The sequence below is a fragment of the Grampus griseus genome (assembly GCF_964374135.1).
Source record: "Grampus griseus genome assembly, chromosome: 16".
In the NCBI taxonomy this organism is placed as follows: Eukaryota; Metazoa; Chordata; class Mammalia; order Artiodactyla; family Delphinidae; genus Grampus; species Grampus griseus.
Window position 1 is genome coordinate 39,363,244 of NC_139010.1, and position 22,555 is coordinate 39,385,798.

At 49.8% G+C, this 22,555-nt stretch overlaps 1 protein-coding gene across 1 annotated transcript in view; it reads right to left on the bottom strand.

The window, feature by feature from the left end:
- FRMPD2 (FERM and PDZ domain containing 2) overlaps nucleotides 1–22,555 on the bottom strand; it is a gene marked incomplete at both ends in the record, with an annotated part of 96,861 nt that overhangs the window by 48,049 nt on the left and 26,257 nt on the right. Inside the window, 10 exon segments of the mRNA XM_082673625.1 lie at nucleotides 2,852–2,990; nucleotides 3,629–3,779; nucleotides 6,933–7,107; nucleotides 9,205–9,276; nucleotides 11,180–11,306; nucleotides 13,055–13,142; nucleotides 13,849–13,981; nucleotides 15,698–15,889; nucleotides 18,062–18,127; nucleotides 22,199–22,356. Coding sequence (XP_082529751.1) covers nucleotides 2,852–2,990; nucleotides 3,629–3,779; nucleotides 6,933–7,107; nucleotides 9,205–9,276; nucleotides 11,180–11,306; nucleotides 13,055–13,142; nucleotides 13,849–13,981; nucleotides 15,698–15,889; nucleotides 18,062–18,127; nucleotides 22,199–22,356 — 1,301 coding nt within the window.

The window sequence follows — 22,555 nt, forward strand, 5'->3', positions numbered from 1 at the left end:
AATGCAAATCGAAAGTGGCAACGTTTACAACTGCATAAAATCCCTGCGTGTGGTCAAAGGCTGGAAGAGAATGCACCCAGAGGAAAGTTGTTCTACAGTAATGATATGATTAAGGAGATTTATTTTTGTACCAAATTGTCTTTGTCTCCCTTTTTAAAATGCAAATGTAATCATGTTACTTCCTGCTTAGAATTCATCAGTGGCTCCCAATCTTTCACTACAGTGGTTTCTAAATCATGGGTTTTTTTTTTTTCCAGCACCAGAACCATTTATCAAACAAAATATCCACCCCTTAGGAGGGCACACGATGTTTCTCCTGGATCTGACTGGCAGTGCCCCCCAGCCTCGCAGCCCGGTAGCTAAGGCTGCCATCAAATCCCTGCAGAGCTGGACGGGACAGCCTCCTCCTCCTGCCCACTCAGTGACCCAGACACAGGGAGGGGCTCTCCCCTCTGAGTCCCCCTAATGCCCTTTGATGTGCCCACCGCAGTGCCTGGCTCATAGTGAAACGAGGCCCTAGAAGTGAGTCCTGGCTGTGCTTTCACTATCTTACCTAACCTCACAGAGGTGCAATTCTTCTATAATGCAGATAGAAATAACACCAGCTTTGCAGGGTTGGCACGGGCTTAGATGATGCAAGCATGGAGGAGGCCCTCCATAAATTAAGGCTGAGCGAGTGGCTGCACAAATGAATGAATGTGTGTAATCTGTTGCCTTTATACACACACACACACACACACACACACACACACACACACACACAGAGAGAGAGAGAGAAAGGGAAAAAGTCTGCCTTTGGAGGCCACACAGGGGCAGCAGAGAACATCTTGGAACAACACTGGTCCCCAGAGCAGCTGGAGAGGTTGAGGATAGGCAGGATCTGGGGAAGAAGCTGGAGGTGAAGGATGAGATTGGGCTGAGGCAGCAGCTAGGTGAGGCCAGTCAGAAACTGGGCAGGCCAAAGGCGCAGGGGGTTGCCAGAACTGGGCGCCTAGAGTCAGGTCTGGGCCCTTGGAGCCTCGGGGTAAGTGATCCCATAAGAAAGGTCTGGGCCTGTGTGTTCCCAGCTGCCTTCAGTGGATCTGGCCCACAGTTTCCACCAACTATCAGCCCTAGAGTTAGGGTCTCGGGTTAAACAGCGTGTCTGAATCCATAGACTGAAAGTTAGTCTTTGTTTTGTTTTACAGCAGAGCACTCCTGCTTCTGGGGTAGGGGAAGGGAAGCTTGCAAACAGCAGTTGCTACATGCCGGGCCACATACGTACGTCACCACCTTCCACCCTTACAGCAGCTTTGACCTACTACTATTTCCATTTTTCAGGTGAAAAGGCCGAGACTCAGAGAGACAACGTGCCCAAGGCCACTTAGCTACTTAACAAAAGAGTCAGGGCTTGGACCTGGTTTCTGTCTGACCCCAAAACTCAGGCCCACTCCTTTGCTCCATAGAGCCTACTAAGGGCAGCCCAACGTTCTGCCCCTGGAGGCCGCCCTCCCTACCCCCCCAATCTGCACCCCGCCCGTCCAAATGAGCCGCACACAGGTCTGGACAAGATACTGCAGCTAGGACGGTGACTGATTCACCGGGGCACCCCTGGCTGACAGCACCATCCATGAGCCTGGGCCCCTCTCCTCCCGAGACCCCCCGCCCCCCAAGTAGCAGTACAAGGGCAGGAGGGAGCTGGCCTAGGCAGGGTTAGGACCCCAGCTCTGGGGACTGAGGAGACAGGAAGGAGCTCCAGTGTAAGCAGTGACAGGCCTGCAGGCTTGTCAAAGGGGCAGGGAGGGGTTCCGGGGGCCAGGCCAGCCCTGGGAGACTGCCCACCCAGGCCAGGGGGGAGGGTGGTGCCCGGAGGAGAAAGTGAAGTCTCAGTCCTTGTGGACTGAAGTGGGAGCAGGGAAGGGAGGGTCAGAAGGACAGGGTGTTGGGAACTGAGCTACGTTTCCCTGACAAGCAAGCTGCGGACTGCCCTGATGGATGACTTTTATCCACAGTCTTATCCAGCCGGGAGCCTGTACTCCATTCATCCATCCACTCCTTAGACCAATACTCTTGAGCAAACGGCCTGTGTTTGAGACACCGCTTTGGTGCTGGGGAAATGGCAGAACAAAACACACAAAACCTTTACCCTCTGGTGGATCCCATTCTAATGGAGAGACCTACAGTAAGACTGATGAGGAAATGGATACACCATGCTGGGTGGTGAAAAACGCGAGGGGATGAAGAAGGACTTAGAAGGTTCCAGACGTGGTGGCACCTTCTGGAGATGTGCTGGGAGGAAAGCAAGATGATACTGGTGTAGTCTGAAACGTATTTTTCGAACTGCAACCTGCAATCCATTAGTGAGCTGTGAAATCAATCTTGTGGTTCATAGCCTGCATTTATAAATTAACTAGAATAGAATAGGAAAGACCAATGTGTGTCACATGGAGAAAGGGTGCATCTGATTTCCTAAACTTTCGCCTCAATTCTGTTACATGGACACATGTGTACAGGTTGGGTGGTAAATGTCCGTCATTTTTTTATCAGGGGTCATGGCACAAACCATTTGAAACCAGTGATTATAAGAACGCAGTAAATTAGTAAATTACTGTTTTTAGGCAAGACCTTAGATTAGAACTACATTGCAATGTATAAACTTGACCTGTTGACCTTTGTATCCCCCAGAGTCTAGCAAAGAACACTTGATGGTTGTTTGTTGGATGAATGGATGGAGGGATGCAGTTTACCCCAATCTCAGCAGTTGACAGGTGCTAAAAACACAGGCTCAGTCTTCGCATTTCTAACTGTTCCCCCCATCCCATAATTGCTTCTCCAGTGACCCCACCCAAGGGGCCCCAGTCTCTACCCCTACCTCCTCTGGGTAACTGCCAAACTCAGCCTGCAGGGCGAGGACCCCCAGCTGCAGCAGCATCTCGTCATTGCAGTACAGCTTCTCCTCCAGGATGTCTCTCCGAAGCTGCAGGTAAAATTGGTGCCTTGTCCAACTGTGCCTGGGAAAGAGATGCAGGAATAAATGTCACTGGAATGCTGCGGGCGAGGGAGACCACTAAAGCCTGGGAAGCAGGAAAAGGAGAGAAGATGAGACACAAGTCAATAGAACCCAGAGGGCAATGCCAGTAAGACAAAGGCGGCCTCCTTCACCCACACCACGCTTCCTGTTACTCACTGAGGGCTACTCTGTGCCAGTCATCTCCCACAACCGTGGAGATGTTTGTTCCTGTGGTCCAAGTGAGAAAACTGATGTTCAGTGAGATGGTGTTGCTAGTAAGCAAAGGAATAGAGACAGTGATCCAACCCCAAACCGGTGACCTTTCCTCGAACCCTCATCACTGGGCTGCTGGGAGGCGGGGCATGTTGGGGCCAGGGGAGAGAGAACTTGACCTTGACCGGCATATGTTTGAAACAAAAGGGTAAGTTCTCATTTTGACCAGGGCCTGTCCCCAAATACTGACTTTTCCCCCTTTTCTGTCATATTGGAATCCAATCAACAGAAGATCAGCCACAGTAACTGTTGTTATTTATACGCACATTAGTTTGCCAAGCACTTGCCTAGACCCATTATCTCTAATGTCAGCCTGGATGTACATAAACACCTTAAGGAACAAACAAAGAAGTGTGCAGCACTCACTGGAGCAGCCCATAGTGACTGACAAAGAACTTTATTCTCAGAAAGAGCGTGAAGGTATCCGGGGAGCTCTTCTTCTGGGGCTGCTCACTCCAGCCTTCGGGGGCTATTTTGCACACCCTGGTTTCAGCGTCCAGGAAAAAGAACTCTTTGCCTGAAATGGAAGTAGACAGTATTTAGAGGGAAAAGCAGTCGGTGAGGCACCACCCCTCAGACTCACAGCCCTGAGCTCTGCCTGGAGGGTCAGACAGGAGCCAATTGAGTACAGGAGAGAACAGGAAGCAAGTCATCAGGATAGCTAGTACCACAGGACCTTTGTTGGGTCCATGAGAGACCAAGAACAGGGGATAAAGAGGAGAGTGTCAGGGAAGAGAAACTCAGCACCCAGAGGAGAAAATACGATTATTTATCTTAGAGAAGATATCACTTAACATCCGCCTCCCAGCTACCATCTTATGGAAATAAAATTAAAAAACAAAGAACTGAGTATTTATTCCATTTCTGCCATGGGCCAGGTGCATCAGCTGGACCATGCCCACATCTCTCCAGCCAGAGTGTTATGGACTGAATGTTTGTATCCCCCAAATTCATATATTGAAACCCTACCCCCTGCAGGTGTGATGTTATTTGTAGGTGGGGCCTTTGGGAAGTAATTAGGTTTAGATGAGGTCATGAGGGTGGGACCCCCATGATAGGATTAGTGTAATAAGAAGAGGAAGAGACCAGAGCTGGCTCTCTCTGCTATGTGCGGACGCAGTGAGGAGGTGGCCATCTGCAAGCCAAGAGGAGGGCCCTCACCAGGAACATGACCATGCTCGAAGCCTGACCCTGGATTTCCCAGCCTCCAGCACTCTGAGAAATAAATGTGTGTTGTTTAAGCTACTCAGTCTACAGCATTTTGTTATAACCTGAGATGACTAAGACATGGCGTAAGTGGAGTCACCTTTGTCTTTTGACCTGAATGTTGCCACCTTGAAAACTCCACCAACCCAAGCTCAGGACTTCAACTGCAGTTAAGTTTGCCTTCTAGCACCTCTGGGAGGGAGGATGAATCAGCTCCAGCCACTGGAGGCCCCACCTCGAGCCCCTGCTCTCCTCAAGGCAAAGCTTGACCCTCACCACCCCTCCTGGGTGCCCTTGGCCACTCCCCCTGAACCCCTGCAGGTCTGCCCCAGCCCTGCTCTGCCCCATGCCCTTCTCCACACTCTGCCCTCACCACGCAGCGTCCAGACCTCTGCCCGCTGTGTCCTCAGCCCTGGCTGCTGAACCTGACTCCCCACACCAATTCACCCTTCCCTTTGGGTCACGTCTTCCCAAGGGATGGGCAGGTCCCCATTACAGTTTGGCTGGCAGACCCTCCCAAATGGGTTTATGTCCAAACCCCTGACTGTCACCCTTGAGTGATTTACCCAGGAGGCCCCAGCTGAGTAGGTCTAGGATGTCCACATGGAAGGGGTCCAGGGGTGGGCAGCTGACTGGGAGGGAAAGTAGGGGAGAAGCCTTAAGGTTTTTCTCCCAGAGCAAGCGCACTGGTTTTATTAAGGCTGCATGTTACAGATCAATAAAAATGTTTCCTGCAGGTTCTTCAATTCACACTTGAGGAAAGACTGAGCAAACATCAACTGACAACATCGAAGCATATAATGTTGCTCTTACTTGGGAGAGGGATTTTTCAGAGGTCTGCTGAGAACTATGAGAGGTAAGGTCCGCCCTCTACCCACCATGGCACACTGAGTGATCCTACCGCAAGCTGATAAGCTTCTCCCACTGGGGATGGGAGAATAGAGGAACACGGAGATCATGACACCTAGCAAGGTGGGCTGGTGGAGCAGGGTTTAACCTGAAGGCCTGTGTGATCCCAGCTCAGCCTGCTTCCCATCACTCCACACAGTGGTTAAAGAGCGTCCACTACAACGAAGGGATCTTTGCGGTAGATGGAAATAAAGACTCCCTTTAACAAAAGGGCAGAGCTGGGAAGGTGTAAAAACCCTTTCCTTCTGGATCTTCAGAAGGGGTTCTTAACTTAGGCTCCTGGGGTGGGTGTGCTGATTTCCCATTAGTCCTGGATGATTAGATGGACTCATTTTTATTTTTATTGTGGTAAAATACACACAACATAAAATTGACCGTCTTGGGGCTTCCCTGGTGGCGCAGTGGTTGAGAGTCCGCCTGCCGATGCAGGGGACGCAGGTTCGTGCCCCGGTCCGGGAAGATCCCACATGCCGTGGAGCGGCTGGGCCCGTGAGCCATGGCCGCTGAGGCTGCGCGTCCGGAGCCTGTGCTCCGCAATGGGAGAGGCCACAACAGTGAGAGGCCCACGTACCGCAAAAAAAAAAAAAAAAAAAAAAAAAAAATTGACTGTCTTAACCACAGTTAAGTATATAGTTCAGGAGAATTAGGTACATTCACACTGTTGTACAACCCCATCACCACATCCATCTCCAGAACTTTTTCATCTTGTAAAATTGCAGCTCTGTCTGTACCCATGAAGCAATAACTCCCATTTCCTCCTCCACCCAGACGCTGGCAACCACCGTTCTACTTTGTGTCCCTATGAATTTGACTGCTCTAGGTACCTTACATAAGTGGAATCAAACGATATCTGCCTTTTTGTAACTGGTTTATTTCACTCGGCATAATGTCCTCGAGGCTCATCTATGTTGTAGCCTCTGTGTGTCATCTAGCCGTCTATGTGTCAGAATTCCCTTCCTCTTTAAGGCGGAATAATCTTCCATTGTACGTATATACCACATTTTACTCGTCTATTCATCCGTCAGTGGATACTTGCGTTGCTTCCACATTTTAGCTACTGTGAATGATGCTGCTATGAACATGGGAATACCAATATCTCTGAGAGATGCTGCTTTCAATTATTTTGGGTACATACCCAAAATATGGGTACCCAAAAAAAAATGTCAATGTGGAATTGCTGGATCATAGGGTAAATTGGTAATTTTTTGAGGAACTGCCATATTGTTTTCCATAGTGGCTGCACCATTTTGCATTCCCACCTAGACGAAAATGTTTCTCACATTTGCTTGTCTAACCTCAAGGCACTGAGATTGGTCAACCAGACCCAGCAAATCACAGAAGCTACAACATCTTACAAGTATTGTTTCCTTACCATCCTCTGCACTTACTTGACAGTTTGCACATGAGGACTTGACATACTGACTAAGGTCTAGGTGTGCAAGGGGCAATGTCCCAGTCTCAAGCAGTTTTGTTACAAGAAATAGCACTTAGGTACCTAGACAGCGGGGTTACCTGAGGCACCAGCCCAGCTGTGGGCTACCTGGGAGCCACTTACCTTTCATGTAAGCCAAGCCAAAGTAAGTGAGCTCCCCAAGGTTGGCAAAGGACGCAACAGCGCTGAAGACGGCTCCCACTGTCGACGTGATGTCACATCTCACCTCCAAGCACTGCCCGTTCAGCAGCATTACACAGAGGGCCCGGAGAGCCAAATAGGACTTCCCTTTTTTGGTCTGAAAACAAGAATGGTATAAATTGTAACAACAACTACAAGACATAGAGTCTTTACCATGGGCTAGCTATTGTGCTAACCACTTTATATGTATTTTCTCATTTAACTGACAAACAACCCGAAGAGATAAGTACGTTTGTGATTCCTGTTCAGCAGAGGAGAAGCAAGGCTCACAGACGGTAAGGGACTTGCCCAGAGTTGCACAGTTAGTAAAAGGCAGAACCAGACTCAAATCCGTGCTCTCTGCCAGCCTCTGCAGGGGCAGGAAGGCTGGGGAGCCACATGTAACAGATCTCTCCCCTGCAGAAATCGTGGCTGCCCCTTGAGCTCTGCTTCTCTAGAGGACTGCCCAGGACCACAGTGGTGAAGCGTACACCCCCAGGAGTACTGGACAACCTGATACTGACCCCCAGGCCTTCACAGAGCACAGCAGAGAGAATTTGGGTGGGCACAGATCCAAGGAAGAGAGAGGGCTGGCGCTAAGGTGATTACTGTGAACCGAGAAATTCATCAGCAGAGCCGCATCCAAAGATATGCCTTCTGTCACTTCACCCTGCTCAGACAAATTCCAGATTCATGGCCTCTGTAGCCCCACCCTAACCACTGTTGCCTGGGCTCAACCGCCCAGAACAGCCCATCATTCTGCCGCCACAAAGTCTTGTCTGCCTGAGTCTGCACATACTGCCCACTGCCTGGAAAGCTCTTCCTCTCCCTCCCCACATGGCAAATTCCTACGAGTTTCCCAGATCAGGCTCAAGACCTTTTGTCTGTGGCCTGGAGGGTCAAGCCACCCTCTCCCTTCTCTGCTCCCCCGATGCTTTCTGCTCAGGGGCCCAGCCTCCCTAAGGACGGGGGCTGAGTATCCCCTGTGCCCCAAAGCCTAGACTGAGGCCTGGCCCAGACCTCCTCAAAGTGTCCTCATTAAAAGACAGTCATGGGTGGACTCTACAGCTGGCTTTAGTGCCATTGAGACCATGCCTGCCACCACACCATGACCTTCCTACACCCAGGGGCAGCCCCACACCCCAGGGGCCCGGGCAGGTCTGAGGACCCTGTGGGAGGGAGAGCTCTCCCATGATCCCAGGCAGGGCTGACCACATGGCACACTCTTAGCCACCCTGGTTCCTGCCTGTCCTGCACACCTGTGTCCCCTGGGGCGGTTGTTTACCATATGTGCACATGCTGGGGCGGGGAGGGTGTGGAAGGTGCTGTGAAGCACCCAGTGCTTCGGTTTAATGCTCTGCAGTTGCCCTCTTGAAATTTGTAATAATTGTATCCTTGAATGTGTGCTTTCTAAGTGATGTCCCATTGGAGCACGCACAAGGAGCGTGGGTTCACAGTGATCCTGCCTCCCCACCTCTGGTAATGGGGTCTGGCTGCCAGCTCCTCTGTTCCCTGGTGCCCCAGGCCCCGTCCAGTCTCTGCCTCCCACTCCCTACCCTGCAACCTCTGCCACCTTCCACCCAGGGCAGCCCCCGGCTTATATATTCCACCATCCCTCCCGTCCTCCCCGGGGGACTGGTTCAGGAAGGGTCCCAGTCAGGCATCTCAGAGCAGGGCATGGCAGTGGCTGTACCCACTCTGGGCCGACAGCACCACAGCTCTTTCCTTGGGCCCCAGGAGGGATAAGCCTGTCACTCACCCCCAGTCCAGGTCCGCCTGAGCTGGGGCAGCAGAGCCAAGGGAAGGGAAACTGGCTTTTCCTCCCCAGAAAACAGACAAATGCATATGCATAAATTCTAGAAGGCAAGCTCCACATGAAGAGGACTCTGCGTTGTTCATATCGGAGATCTAGGGTCTGGAGTAGTGCCTGGTACCTACTAGCTGCTTCAAGAATATTTCCTGACTGAATGGGAAGAATAAGACAGAGCTTGTCTGGAAGGACAATCAGGACTCCGTCAGAAGTCACAGGGGGTTCCTCTTAAAGGGGAAGGGGATGCTGAAGAGAGGACGTGAAGTATGAGTGTGACTTGGCGAGGGCTGGCAGGTGCCTGGAGGAGAGAGTGAGCCCCTCAGAGCTCAGTCAGCCTTGTGGCCTGCCCAGCTGGTCACTTCCCTCGCCAACCTCCAGCCCTACCCAGTCGAACCCAGCAGTTACCACAATTGTTCCAGGCAGACACAAGATCACCGGGGCCTCTCCAGCCAGCAGGGCGAACTCCGGCCTGGAGAACTGAAGAAACACGCAGAGTCACTCACAGTAGAGGAGAGAAATCAAAGTCAAGTTCCATGGAGCTGGACCCCCAGGTCCAGAACTGGGCTTCTCCCATGGCCTCACTTCCCCCTGCCCACCAGCAGCAGTCCCTTGCCCAGAGCCAGCAGCAAGCAGGTTTCAATGAAATGGAGCTCAACTGTGCTGAGGCCCTAGCTAGGCTGGGCATCTCAGAGCAGGTGTCTTACAAGTGGGTGTGGTTTTGGTGATGTTCTAGCTGTTCAGTTAGGTGTCCACTTCATTCTCAGTGATATAATTCATGCATGATCACATAGTCTTTTATATGTCTCAAAATAAATACATATTATATGCAACAAGAGTTTTCAAAAACGAAAATACCTTTAGATTTAGATCCGATGAAACGTTTTTCCAGCTCTGGACATTGAATCAGTAGTGTGCATGAAGAGCGATTCTCAGTTTCACAATACTCCATGTTTGTAGCACACTTGTGACGCAGGAAGTGCTTTAATGCCACCATTATTTAGACCCAGCCATCTAAAATGGGCTGAGAATGGGCACCCTATGGGGTGCCCATTCTCAACCCATTTTGCAGGAAGTCAAGGCTCCAAGAGGTTAAGAAACTCACCCAAATCTAACACCAGTGAGTGATAGGGTTGGGTGGACCTTCTAATCTGTCCCCCATGGGTTCCTGGCAGGACTTCTGTCTCAAGAGGCCAAACATCCAGCCAGGGTGTCCCTCAGAAGCGTCTTTAGCGAGTGGTTATGAAGAAAAGCCAAAGAAGATGAACAAGGCCTCCCTGATGCCAGTCCATCCCTCCCCCTCCAAGTTCATGAGGCCCTGAGAGTGGCCTTGGAGGGCAGCAGGGGTTGGAGGGGAGTGTGGCACCAGGGCCGCAGAGGAGAGGATGTCTTGAGGCTGCCCCGAGCTCAGCTCATCCCTAATTAGTTGAGCACATTAAGCAAATCTCTCTGCAACAGACAGACAGGCAGACAAGGCCTTCTGGGGGCATCTGGGTCTGACGTTCCCAAAGGGCTACTGATGCTCAGACAGAAGGCCTGTCAGGGACAGCCTCCTCAGTGAACAGCCTGCTTGGGAGAGGTTTGTCACAGATCCAGGGGCATTGATCCCCGTGGTCACTGTGGGCTTGTGTGGTTATTAAAACAGTTTTGCAGCTCATGTCAGTGTCATGCATCGAGGAAGGGATGCTTTTTATCTAAACACCGGAAGTGGCTCTGACCGCTGGTGCCAGAGCTGTTTCTGGCAGAAGGCGTTATCCTGGGACCATCCCTGATCTCACCCTGCAGCACAGGTGTAGCAAGTCGGCCCCTCAGCAGAGACCAGCCTGCCTGCCAGGAGTCAGGGGTCCCCGGAGCCACAAGTAGAGGTCACCCAACGTGGTCCCTCCTGTCGTCACGGACTTCCAGGCTGGGGCAGGCTGGCGTGGCTACTCTTGCGCCCCGACTCCCCACACTCGTCCAACCCCTACTGCCCTATGTGCCAACCAACCTGGAGAATCTCTCTCCCTGACTGTCCCACCCATTCCTTTGCTCCCACGTGTCACCTGTTCAGAAGGCCCTTTCCAAGTACATTCAGCCTTCTCAGCTCTCTTACCACGTCCCCTGTTCTGCCACCATCCACGCCAACGGCTGTGAACTTCCTGAACGCTGGGACCTGCTATCTTCAAACTTCTGTCCTACACAGAGTCTACAGCAAGGCCACTCAATAACACCTATTGCCCTGAATTTCAAAGTTCAGGATGATTTTAGTCCAGTTCTCTGTAAATCTCAGCCCAGGGACCCCGACCCCCGGCAGGACCCTGCCCATTTTCAGCTGCTGTGTCAGCCACACATGCCTCCTTGCTCACACCTCTCTTGGGAGTGCCCTTTGGTCCTCTCTGCTCACCTTTCCCTTTCTCTGCAGGAAACCCTTTCCAGAAGAAGCTGCTAGCCGTGAGTTTTCTGGGAGAGCAGAACCAGAGCTGAGCTGTCGGCCTTCCTGAAGATCTGGGGGAACTTCAGCTGGAAGAACGCTGGCCAGCGGTCAGAGAAGGAGCAACAATTAACAGTAGAAACAGCTTCCATCTAGCAAAAGCCCCCACACACGTGTGTACCCACTACTGCCCCTTCACCCCACGAGTTATATCCACTTTGCCAATGAGGAGGCTGAGGCCCAGAGAAGTTAGGGCTGCAGAGCCACGGGGGTTGTTTCGAGGTACAAGGGTGCAGGCCGTCTCTTCCTCACCCCACTTTGACCCTGCCTCTGCTCACTGTGCTCAGGACAGGCTGGGCCCGTGACCCCAGGTCCTGAACACAGAATGATGGGGCTGCAGAGGGTTCTGACTTTCCTCCCTAGAATTCTATCTATTGTTCAAAATGTTTCAACGATAAACACACATTATTTATGGAATCAGAAAAAAAAAAAAACGATTTTCATTGGGAAAATAGCAAATAGAGTTTTGTTTTGTTTATTTATGTTTGGCTGCACTGGGTCTTTGTTGCTGCACATGGGCTTTCTCTAGTTGCGGCGAGCAGGGCCTACTCCTCGTTGCAGCGCACGGGCTTCTCATCACGGTGGCTTCTCTTGTTGCAGATCACGGGCTCTAGGCACACGGGCTTCAGTAGTTGTGGCATGTGGGCTTAGTTGCTCCGCAGCATGTGGGATCTTCCCGGACCAGGGCTCAAACCCATGTCCCCTGAATTGGCAGGCGGATTCTTAACCACTGTGCCACCAGGGAAGTCCCACAAATAGAGTTTTAAATAGAGGAAAAAGCATTTTGAGGTGAACTCTGCAGCCTCCTGCCAAGGCCCCAGCTGTGTATTTGACATCAAGCTGGCTACAGCCCTTGGCTGATCCGTGGAGGGACAACGAATCAAGATATATATAAATAAAGTTTCAAAATGCATAATGTTCCAGGTCCAGGAAGATATGGGCCCATATGGGTTTCAAGCAGGTTTATTAGACTGATTTTGAAAATAGCCACAATTCTTCTCCCTGATCCATGCCCTTAACCGTGGGACTTTGAACCCCCTCCCATCAGAAGGTGGAGTCTGTTCCCCACTCCTTGAATTTGGGCTCACCTATAGCTTTCTTTGGCCAACAGAATGAGGTGGAAGTAGTGAGGGCTAGGGCTAGTTCTGGAGGTTCTGTGGAGATACCTGTCTCTCTCTCTCCCTCCCTCCCTCCTCCCTTTTCTTCTTCCCTCCTTCCCTCTCTTGACCTCAACTCTGCCATTGTCATAAGGACAATCGCAGGCTAGCTAGCCTGTGGTGAAGAACCAGGGCTTGCCTAGACAACAGCCAGCCAACCCCCAGAAGCGAAGTTGCCCAGCTGAGGTGCAGCTGATCACAGATGCACAAGAGTACCCTGCAGAGTGCAGAAGAACCTCCCAGCTGAGCACAGCCTAAATTCCTAACTCACAGAATCAAAAGCTAAATAAATCATTGTTTTTAGTCGCTGTGTTTTGTGGCTGTTTGTTATGCAGCCTCATGTGACGTAGATAATCACAACAACAACAGAAGCATGTTGTTCCATAACTGAGTCTGAACTTGGTTCCCAGAGGAGACAGAATGCCCTGACACCATAGCTGCCATCAGGCCCCTCATCATCTTGGCTTCATATCTGCTTAAATGTGGCTTTTTCACCTGCCAATGCAATAGGGTCAGCTTTTTCCGGAAAAGCAACAGACTTCTCAATAATCAGAAGAAAGAAGCAGGGTACAGCAGGTCCCACACCAACGTCCCACAGCAAGTTCACAGCCCCGTACACCTTGCTGCTTACCTGTTCACAGAGAGGCTGCAGCAACTGTGTGCTGAGGCACTCAGTCTGGGCTCCAGGGAGCTCTGAGTCTCTGTGCTTCTCTCTGAAACTAACCAAAGAGCATGGTGGAGGGCATGAGCAGAGGCAAAGAGCACAGCTCTCTTGAATTAAGCAACCTAGGGTGTGGATATCAGCATCACGACTTACTAGCTGTGTGCCGTTGACAAAGTTACTTGACCTTTCTGAGTCTCTTTCCTCATGTGAAAAATGGAAATGGAAATAAGAGTTACAGAGGGTTGGGGGAGTTTTTGGGAGGAAAGATGAAGCTTAACAACAAAGAGAACCTTATTTTATGGACAACAAACAGTAAATTAATTTTTTTTTAATCTCAAATTGAAAAGCAGAGAACGGTGGAAGATTTGACGATTAGTCTAAAGGCCATTCTTCTAACACACCTAGAGCAACAACAAAAACACTCTTTCACAAATTGCCTTTTCTTTCACTCCACCTAGAAATCAATTAAAGGGAAATTTTTTCTTTCATGTCGTTTGTTTAAATTTGTTTTTATCAATTTTAAAAGAGAGTTTATGTTGGGTATAAATAACTCTGCTAAATTACATCTCCGAATGAAGTTTTCCTCAGGACACAGGCGAGTCCTAAGCTCAGCCCCTTCTCTTCAGGGGCTTCCTGGAAGAGTGGGGTTTATACGGGCTTTCTCTGCCTCCACAGCATGGACATCAGGCCCACAGGGGCCAGGAAACAACAGAGTGGGTACCATCAGTCCACCCAGGGAATGCTCAGGGCGCCATACCCACCTCTGCAGGGATGCAGACACCCCGGGGCCCTCGCTGCCCGGCTCTCACAGCTGGCCTGCTGCAACCTGTTCCTGAGCAGGTAGCTTCTGTCGTGCTGCCCGGACGAGCTTTCCTCCACAGCCCTCCTCTCCACCTGAAGGTCAAGTACATCACACATCCGCATCCCAAGGTCGAGAGGGGACATTTATACAGACGCATACAACCTGGCTATCAGTTTGAGTCAGTGTGGAAGGGTCTCTCCTGCACAGTGGGAGCCCAACAGTGAGCACATAGCAACCAGAGCGAGGTCTGTGTGTACCAGCCACACAGCCTAGAGGTGGTTCACTCACCCCCACCCCCCAACACCTGCATACTCATGCACATCTGTGCCTTCGCTCACACGCCCCCTCCACGGGCCAGGGTCTCCCTGATGATCTCTCCTGTGCTTCCAAGGCCTAGAGCTACATCCTCTCCACCTCTGCCCTCTCCATACCTGCAGATAGGAATGTCCTCTCATCACCTCCCCTCGTCACTTTACTCACATCCGGCTCTATTCCACCACGTTACAGCAAGTTTGCTTGCTTGTCTCTCTCCCACAACCTCACTGTGTGCTTAACGCACCCCTGTAGCTTACTGAGTTCAGTGCCCCAGTGAGGGTCGAATAAGCGGTGGAAATCACTTCACAGGTCCCTGATGGAAATCACTTTATGATTTCCCGATGGCAACGCTGCAGATCATCACAATGTCCATCAGGGGACAACGACATATCAATGGATGGTAGGCTCTAGTGTCCTTCGAATACATGGACCTCCTCTGTCCCCACCAAATCCTCTGGCTCAATGTACAGGAGTGACATGTTTACACGCCAAGAGAGAAGGGGTCCAAGAAGGAGGACAGGATGGGAGAGGCATTTTCTTTTACTTTTTTTTCTTTCTTTTTCTTTTTCTTTGGCCACCTGCACAGCTTTCCAGATCTTAGTTCCCCGACCAGAGATCGAACCTGTGCCCCCTGAAGTGGAAGCACAGAGTCCTAACCCCTGGACTGCTAGGGACTCCTTGGTAGAGGCCTTTTCTGATTGACTGTGGGCAGCATCTCCACAGCCATACCCTCCTCTCCGTCCACATGGCCCCTGTCTCAATTCTCCAACACGCCCCTGGACAAGCGCAGTGCTGCCCAGCGAACACCTCACTTGCCTCACCCGAGTCCCAGCGAGGCTGTCTCCTCCTAAGACCACCTCCTTACTCGGCTTGTCCCCCATCCTTCCATCACTCCCTCTCCTGGGAGTACTTCCCCAATAACTAACTTGCACAAGAATGCCCACCTCTGGCTTTGCTTCAAGGAAACCCAGCCTAAGCCAAATGCTCACTCTGTGCCGGACCCCTTGCTAGGCACTGGCGAGTGCACAGGGCAGCAAGCACAGCAAGGTGACCCTCTGCAGGTACACGATGGCAGAGGGGAGGGAGCAGCCAGGGATGATGTAGGCACAGTCAGGGAAGGCTTCTCATGCAAGGCCTAGGGTTGAATTTTGATAAGCTAACCCATGGGTCATAAACACGACTGTTTTTATGAAAAGAGGCTCTTTCAAAGATCTCAAGGGTCTTAGCCACATTAGAAATCTAGGCTCGCTCAAAGGTCTTCACCAGCACTGCCCGCTAGAACTGCAGTAACAGGAATGTTCTAGATCTGTCCTGTCCAGTATGGTCCTCGCCAGCTACAAGGGGCTACTGAGAACTTAAGTGTGGTCGGTGTGACTGAGGAATTCAATGTTTTATTTCCTTTCAATGAACTATGACTTAGCTCGTTTGAACTTCAACAGCCACACGTGGCTAGCGAGTAGCCCCCGGCTTGGAAAGCGCAGATCTACACTGACCTCAGAGATGGTGCCCAGAACCAAGCCGGCCAGCTGTCTGACATGGAGACTGGCAGAGGCTGGGTGGACGGCCACTTCTTCCCAGTGAATCCGACAAGCTTCCAGGATGGACTGCAGCGGTAGCCGCCTGCCAGGCTGGTCTTCACACATGGTTAGCAGAATGGAGTGCAGGGGCTCGCAGAGCTGCAGGGGCTGGAGAGTGGGGCAGCCACATGAGAAGCCTCCAGAGCAGCGGCCCCTGAGGCCAGCGCCTTGTCGGGTGTGCCGTGGAGACAACTAAGAACGGATGTTCTCATTAACTACACAGATGCTCACTCCTTCTGGGGAGTTTAGGGAGGCTGAACAGCCTGAGGCCTGTTTATCACTGTTTATCGCTGAGGCCACAAAATGAGGAGCAATTATCTCTGCACCAGCTGTATGTAGTCTGCTGCTTTCTAATCTGGAACGTCCTTCGGGGCGCGGGGAGCCCAAACACATCCTTGAAATGCCTACGAAAAATAGGTGCTTGACAAAATGGATTTCTGCCTATGCCAAGCACCCAGATCAAACCAGGTCAGCCTTTAACTCACATTCACCTGGCCAGATTGACATTTTCTCTAATTATTTAGAGAATAATATAGGTGGCTCTCACTGGGCCCTTCCCCTAGAGTGTGAGCTCCAGGACCACAGGGACTGTGGCTTTTTCACTTTGGAATCTCCAGTGGTCAGCATAAGGTCAATAATCATTGATTGAACTTTATGTCACATGTACACATCAAGCAAAAGAAAAAATAGTTATTTTATTAAACACTTCCCTCATGTGTTTGAATGACCATAATTTATATGGGGAAGGTCTCAAATTCATACTCACTCTCAGGTGTTTTCTCACCCTCACCCACACTGTAAGTTATTTTCCAGATGAAGACTGCACTACCATCTCCTGCCACGGAGCACGAGTTGTGAATGCCTATCTTCATGTGTAACCAGGCTACTGAGTCCCACACTCATATAGCACATCAGAGGACCTCTTACGTGCCGGGACTGAGTGGCTACTTGCAGTATAAGGTGGGAGACAGCCCCAGCCTTTAAGAGGTGTCAAGTCTAATGAGGAAGATGGTCACTTAAAGAAAAAAGGACAGTACAGGGTGATAAGGGCTTTGGCCTCAGAAACATAAGACGTGGTCATAACACAGAGGAAGGGGCCTAACTCAGTCTGGGAGGGAGAAGGGAACTGGGGAAAGAACTTGAACTAAATCTCAAAAAGCACACGGGCTGGCCAGGAGAAAGGCTGGGGAGTGAGCCGCAAACAGAGGGAGCAGTGTGGGCAAATGTTGGCATGTGTCTAGAAGGAAGGAGGCTATGGGCAGGACCAGGCCCAGGGCAAAAGGACAATGCAGGGTCCCTTGGTCAAAACTGTTAAGAACTTTAATGCAGAGCACTGAATCAAGTGGGGGGCCCTTTTAAGTGCAGGGCCCTGTGCTATTACACAGGCCACATGCCCACTAAGCCAGCCCTGATTATGGCAGAGTATCAGAGAGGAACCAGGATCACAGGTAGGAACCAATTCTGGGATCCAGGTATGCTCTGCTGAGAAGAGGAATGCAACGCCGTGGGGAGTGGAGAGCTGTGAAAGATTCCACAGGAGAGGGACATGGGCAGGTCCCTTTTCAGAAGGAGCGCCAGAAACACTGGGATGTTTAATTGGAGAGGGCAAGGGTGAGATGGAAGGAAGTAAGGAAAGGGGGGGAGGGAGGAAAGAAATAGGGCAAACAGGCTGGACAGAGTTCTCCAATGTATGTTCTTGTTACACTGGTTTCTACGGAATTCTTATAGCGTCAGATGAAAATTTACACATACACACACATACGCATACTGTAGTCAAAAATTTTATAGAATGCTATGATAAAATTTAAAAGTTTCTGTGCTTTAAGCCTTCTCAGAGTCTTTAATAAACTACTCTGACAAATCTTCAAGAAGAAGACATCGTATGGACATTTTCCCAAATCAATTGAGCACAGAACCCTTTTTCATGGAAGCATCTCACTTCAGGAAGGGCTGCTTTAAAGCCTTTTTTATAAATTGGTATCTTCAGTATCTATAAAATCTTCTAGCTTCCTACTTCCTCTGGACTGGAATGGCAAATAAGTTCTTATCTTACTTGCCAATCCCAAATTGTGTCTGCCTGGAGTGCCAAGTTGAGTAGGATTCTGAGGTTCTTTCTGTATGCAGCAGGAGCAGCTCTTTAATCGATTGGTAATCCTTCCTAGAACCTAGGAGTACAGAGTGGTGGCACATAGCTCAACAGATGTGGTCCCTGCCCTGGGAAAAATCTAAATAAGTCCAAAGACATGACCTGGCAAGACTTTGAATATCTTGTTCACAGACCTGATTTGGTGGAATGTGAAACCCTGCTGACCAGTAGAGGGTCATTCCCAAAGAATAGACGTGCATCTGCCCAAGAGAAAAAGCACATGATTAGATTTGTCACCTCTGTTATTCCATGATCCTGTAAACAAGATACAATTCATTTCCGCATGTGGCAGACACTGTTGGCTGGCTAGCCGAACAACCATCTGCAACTCCCTTAAACTTTGCTGCATCCTACTCTAGAGGCTGAAAGTCTCAGTGACCATGACGCTCAATTTTTGTGAAAGATGTGAAGTAAGTCTGTTAGGGGGCTTCTGAAAAAGTTTGTTCTTTACTGTCAACAGGAACACATGTGGCTGGTCCCATCCTTTGCCCCCTGTTTCTGTCTTGAACACTGATGTGATACATGGAATCATGGCAGCCATCTTATGACCATGAGGCAATAAGCATAAAGACAAAAAGTCAACAGCTAAGAAGGATAGATTGGAAATATACGGCCTAGATCCTTGATGACATTTACCAAGCTTTTGACCAATCTCTTGACTTCTTGTTACATAAATAACTATATGTATGGTTCCAGCAGCTGTATTTTAGGCTTTCTGTTTCTTGTAGCCAAAACTGTCTCTACATGACACACTACGGTTCAGCCTGATTAAAAAGCATCATATGTTGTCAGAAAGCAACATTGTGTAACAGAAGAGCATTATCTGACTTCCCTGAGCCTCAGTTTCGTCATCTTTAAAGTGAATATTCTGCCTGAAAACTTCTGAGGATTGCGTAAAGAGGACCTGGACACGATAATAATAATATTCATTATTGTTTTGATTATTATTAGTCAGAGAGCACTTATAACAGACTAAGCCTTTCTCTAAGTCTTTTACTTATATTAATTTATTTAGTCCTCACCACCATCCTGTGAAGTATGTATTTAATTTTCCCCATTTCACAGAGAGGAAACTAAAGCAAAGACAAGTTAGGGAACTTGCCCAAATAAGACCTAAAGCCTAAACTTGAACCCAGGCACCAGAGCCCCTGCCTGGAGCCACTTGGCTTTGTCACCTCTGGATCATACTAAATCCTCAATAAATGTTTATTATTATTATCATTACTATTATTATTAGGCTTCTATTATAACTGACAAATAGCATTTCCCTTAAGATCTTTCTCTTCATGAAATGATTTCTGGGACTTTGAAAGGGAGACGTTGAATTCGCAAAGCATGATATGTAAAAACGTATCGTTACTGGAGCAATCTACTGAGTCTAATGCAAGTGGGGTTCGTTTTGGTTTTTACATTTTTAGGTCAAGGGCATGTGTACAATTCACATGTGCCAATTAGTCCTCTTCTTGGTCCGAAACTATACACATAAACCAGCTAACCACTCCTCTGGTAAAAGGCTAGACACCTGCAGGGAAGTTCACCAGCTGCACCCTCATTTCCAGAGAACTGACCCTGAGAATGGCTGCCTGGGCACTGCCAGAGGCACCGTCCACACCTGGGAACTCACCTGGATTCCAAGGGCTCTATCTTAAAGTGTTCCAGCTCAGGGCCTAAGGCTGCAATGACAACAGGCCTCATCCCAAATCCCAAATACAGCCCACTGGTAGTTGCTGCCTTGGAGAAGGGTGGTGAGAAGGATTCCGAAGGCAACTCCTGGCTCAGCGTGAAAGAACATCATGATAGATTGGTAATGTCTGCCATGATCCCGGGATGGGGTGATGATGGAATGAGTGCCTTGTAGTTAGAGACCTGCCCACACCTTCCACCTGCACCTAGAACTAACACTCCAAGCAGTGGAGGAAACATCTCAGTGTGCTGGGTAGAGCTGAATGTTGCCCTGAGGAGAGGGGTCAGAGTACATCCTCTTAACCTCAGAAAGGGCCCAGGGCTGTGGGAGGATTCTGAGCAAAGCCTCTCTTGAGACTACTTTCCTGATTGTCTACCCCACCTCCCACAGGACCCAAACCAAACTGGATGAAGACAGGAGACCCTGAGGAATGGAGGAAAACAGAAGTTAACAGAACTGCGTGGTAGGGATGCTGTAAGAGAGGGAATGGCCAGGTAACCTTGCATCCTGGCCTAACAAATAAGGCTGAAGGCCAGTGGTTTCTTCTGCTTAAGCCACACTCCCATATGCCATGCCTAGGGAATTAAACCACCAACGAAATTGTTGTTTGGTCCATTAAGGACTCAGTCCCTGCCCACATTGACCCTCTCCCAGCTCAAACTCACCCTTTCCTTCCTGGCTCAGATTCTCAGCAACACGCTTCCCTAGTTCTTAGCTCAGCTTATTCCTTGAGCCTTGGAACTCTGGGAACCCTCCCTCCTCTCCATGGAGGAATATGTGCAGAGGGAGAAGGATGTTCTTCCCCAGCTTGGCTCAGCTCCAGGATGGTCTGAGCAAAGGAGTGACTAGATCTTCAGAAGAGGCCAAGCTGCAGTCAGGAGGGTGATGTCTGTCCCTCACTAGTGAGTGTTGGGAAGGATGGGGAAGGACCCCAGGAACACTCAAGATCTGTCTCAGCTCAGGTCCTGGAGAAAGCAGAGCCTGAAGCAAGGATTCAGTATGACATTTCATTCAGGAGCAGTAAGCCCAGGGCAATGAGGGTGAGGAGAAAAGGGGGAGGGAGGCAAGGACAGATGTGATGTGTGGGGTCACTACACTGGTCACTTCCTTGTAACAAGCAACAAAGCACAGCTGGAAGCACAGCACACTAAGCCTTGGCACTCAGAACTTCTCTGGAAGGCTAGCAAGACTTTCCTAAAAGCAGTTCATGAAGAAAGGAAGAAGGGAGGATTTATCTTCTCCTTCCCCTCCCATCTCCCACTTCCCATTGGTGGAGTTTCACTCCATAGGAAACTAGGTCCCCTGCACTTTCAGGTTTCATCAGCGGGCCCCTCTAGTGTTTGCTCAGAAAGTCAGATCCCACGGCTCAGGATGTATCATCTTAGCTGAGTTCAGAGTGTAGGAGGCAACTTGGTGTGGGTGGAGCTTCACCCAAGAGACCCAGATAGGGGCAATCTGAGAGGCCCTCAAGTCTGTGTCCAACACAGGAGTCCAGGGATTCACCCCCGGAATCTGGCAGTGTAGGAAAGGGTTCAGGGGCCTGGTGTGCTGGGGCAACTGCCAGTGGGGTGACGGAGCCCAGGCCACTGCAAAGGTGACTCTCATGTTCTCGCTGTGGTGATCTGATTTGGAGACAAACCAGTCAGACATGGGCCCAAACTAGACAAACCTGGAAGCCACTGAGGTCCTATTCTCCAAGCACAAAGGAAAAGCAGCTCCCATTCCAGGATGCCTCCTGAGAGGAGCAGAAATTCCAGATTTGCCCTTTTCCAAGGAAAGGGAAAGGAACAGAACTCAATGATTAAACACACACTATGCCCTGCCCAGTACTGTGTGCCTGCCTGACATCATTCTTTCCTTAGAAATGCTTCGTTTTAAAATTGAAGATCATGTTTAACTAGAACTTTTTACTATTCAGAAGCAAAACACATCCATGGAAAAACAAAAATCACCACTGATGTTGCTATCCGGAAATAATCACTCGAGACATATATTTTTGGAACTCTGGGCATGTGTATGTGCGTGTGCGTGTATGTGTACACAACTAGGATCACGTTGTACGTGTATATATTTAATTTCTTTTCAGGTCATTAAGTTTCTACAGCTTAATTTTCATGCTATCTTGTTTCATGTCTAACTCTCACTGGAAATTTAGCTTGTTTCCAGTTTGTCACTAATGTCAACCACACAGCAGTAAACATCACGGCAGCCAAATGAATCTTTCCTCGTGCCTTGGGATACATTCCAGTTGAGGACTTGCTGGGCCCTTTTTACTGTTTTGCTACATGCTGCTGGACCATTTACCTACAATTTTTCCAGAACTTCTTTTTCAGTATTTCTAATAAGCTGATTTGTTAGGTCATATTAACCCCACTTTACAGACATAGATCTTGGAGCTCAGAGAAGTTGACTTGTCCTCATCTAAGAGCTAATAAATTACTGGCAAGAAAGCCTGGGAATAAAATTCTTTAACGCCATTCTGCTTCAGTGCTCCTCGGGGCTGAGCTGGGAGCTGGGGAGGACCTAGGACCAGGCGTTTCCCAGAGGACAGGCCCAGGGGGTGCTGCAGAGACACCACGTGCCTTACCTGAGATGAATCAGGCTGCTCGTCATCACTCTGTCCCGGTAGCAGTTCAGGGGCCTTGAAAGGAGCCACTTCTATATGAGAAACGTGGTCTTGGAAGGAGAGACTTCCAGTCGCAGAAAGCAAGACTGACCAGGGGCAGACCACATAGTCCGAGGAATCTGAAACCAAGGCAGCGATGCGGGTGTAGAGATAGGGCTGCCATCTGGAGGGCCATCTGTGGGACTGTGCCTGGCAGGTGCCTTGCAAACCCCCCCTCTGGGATGAACTGTGAGCAAGACCCGGGGAAACATGTAGTGGAAGGAATTCAAGCCTGACGCGAGCAGGCATAGGAGCATGTGTCATGAAAGGTGGCTGCAG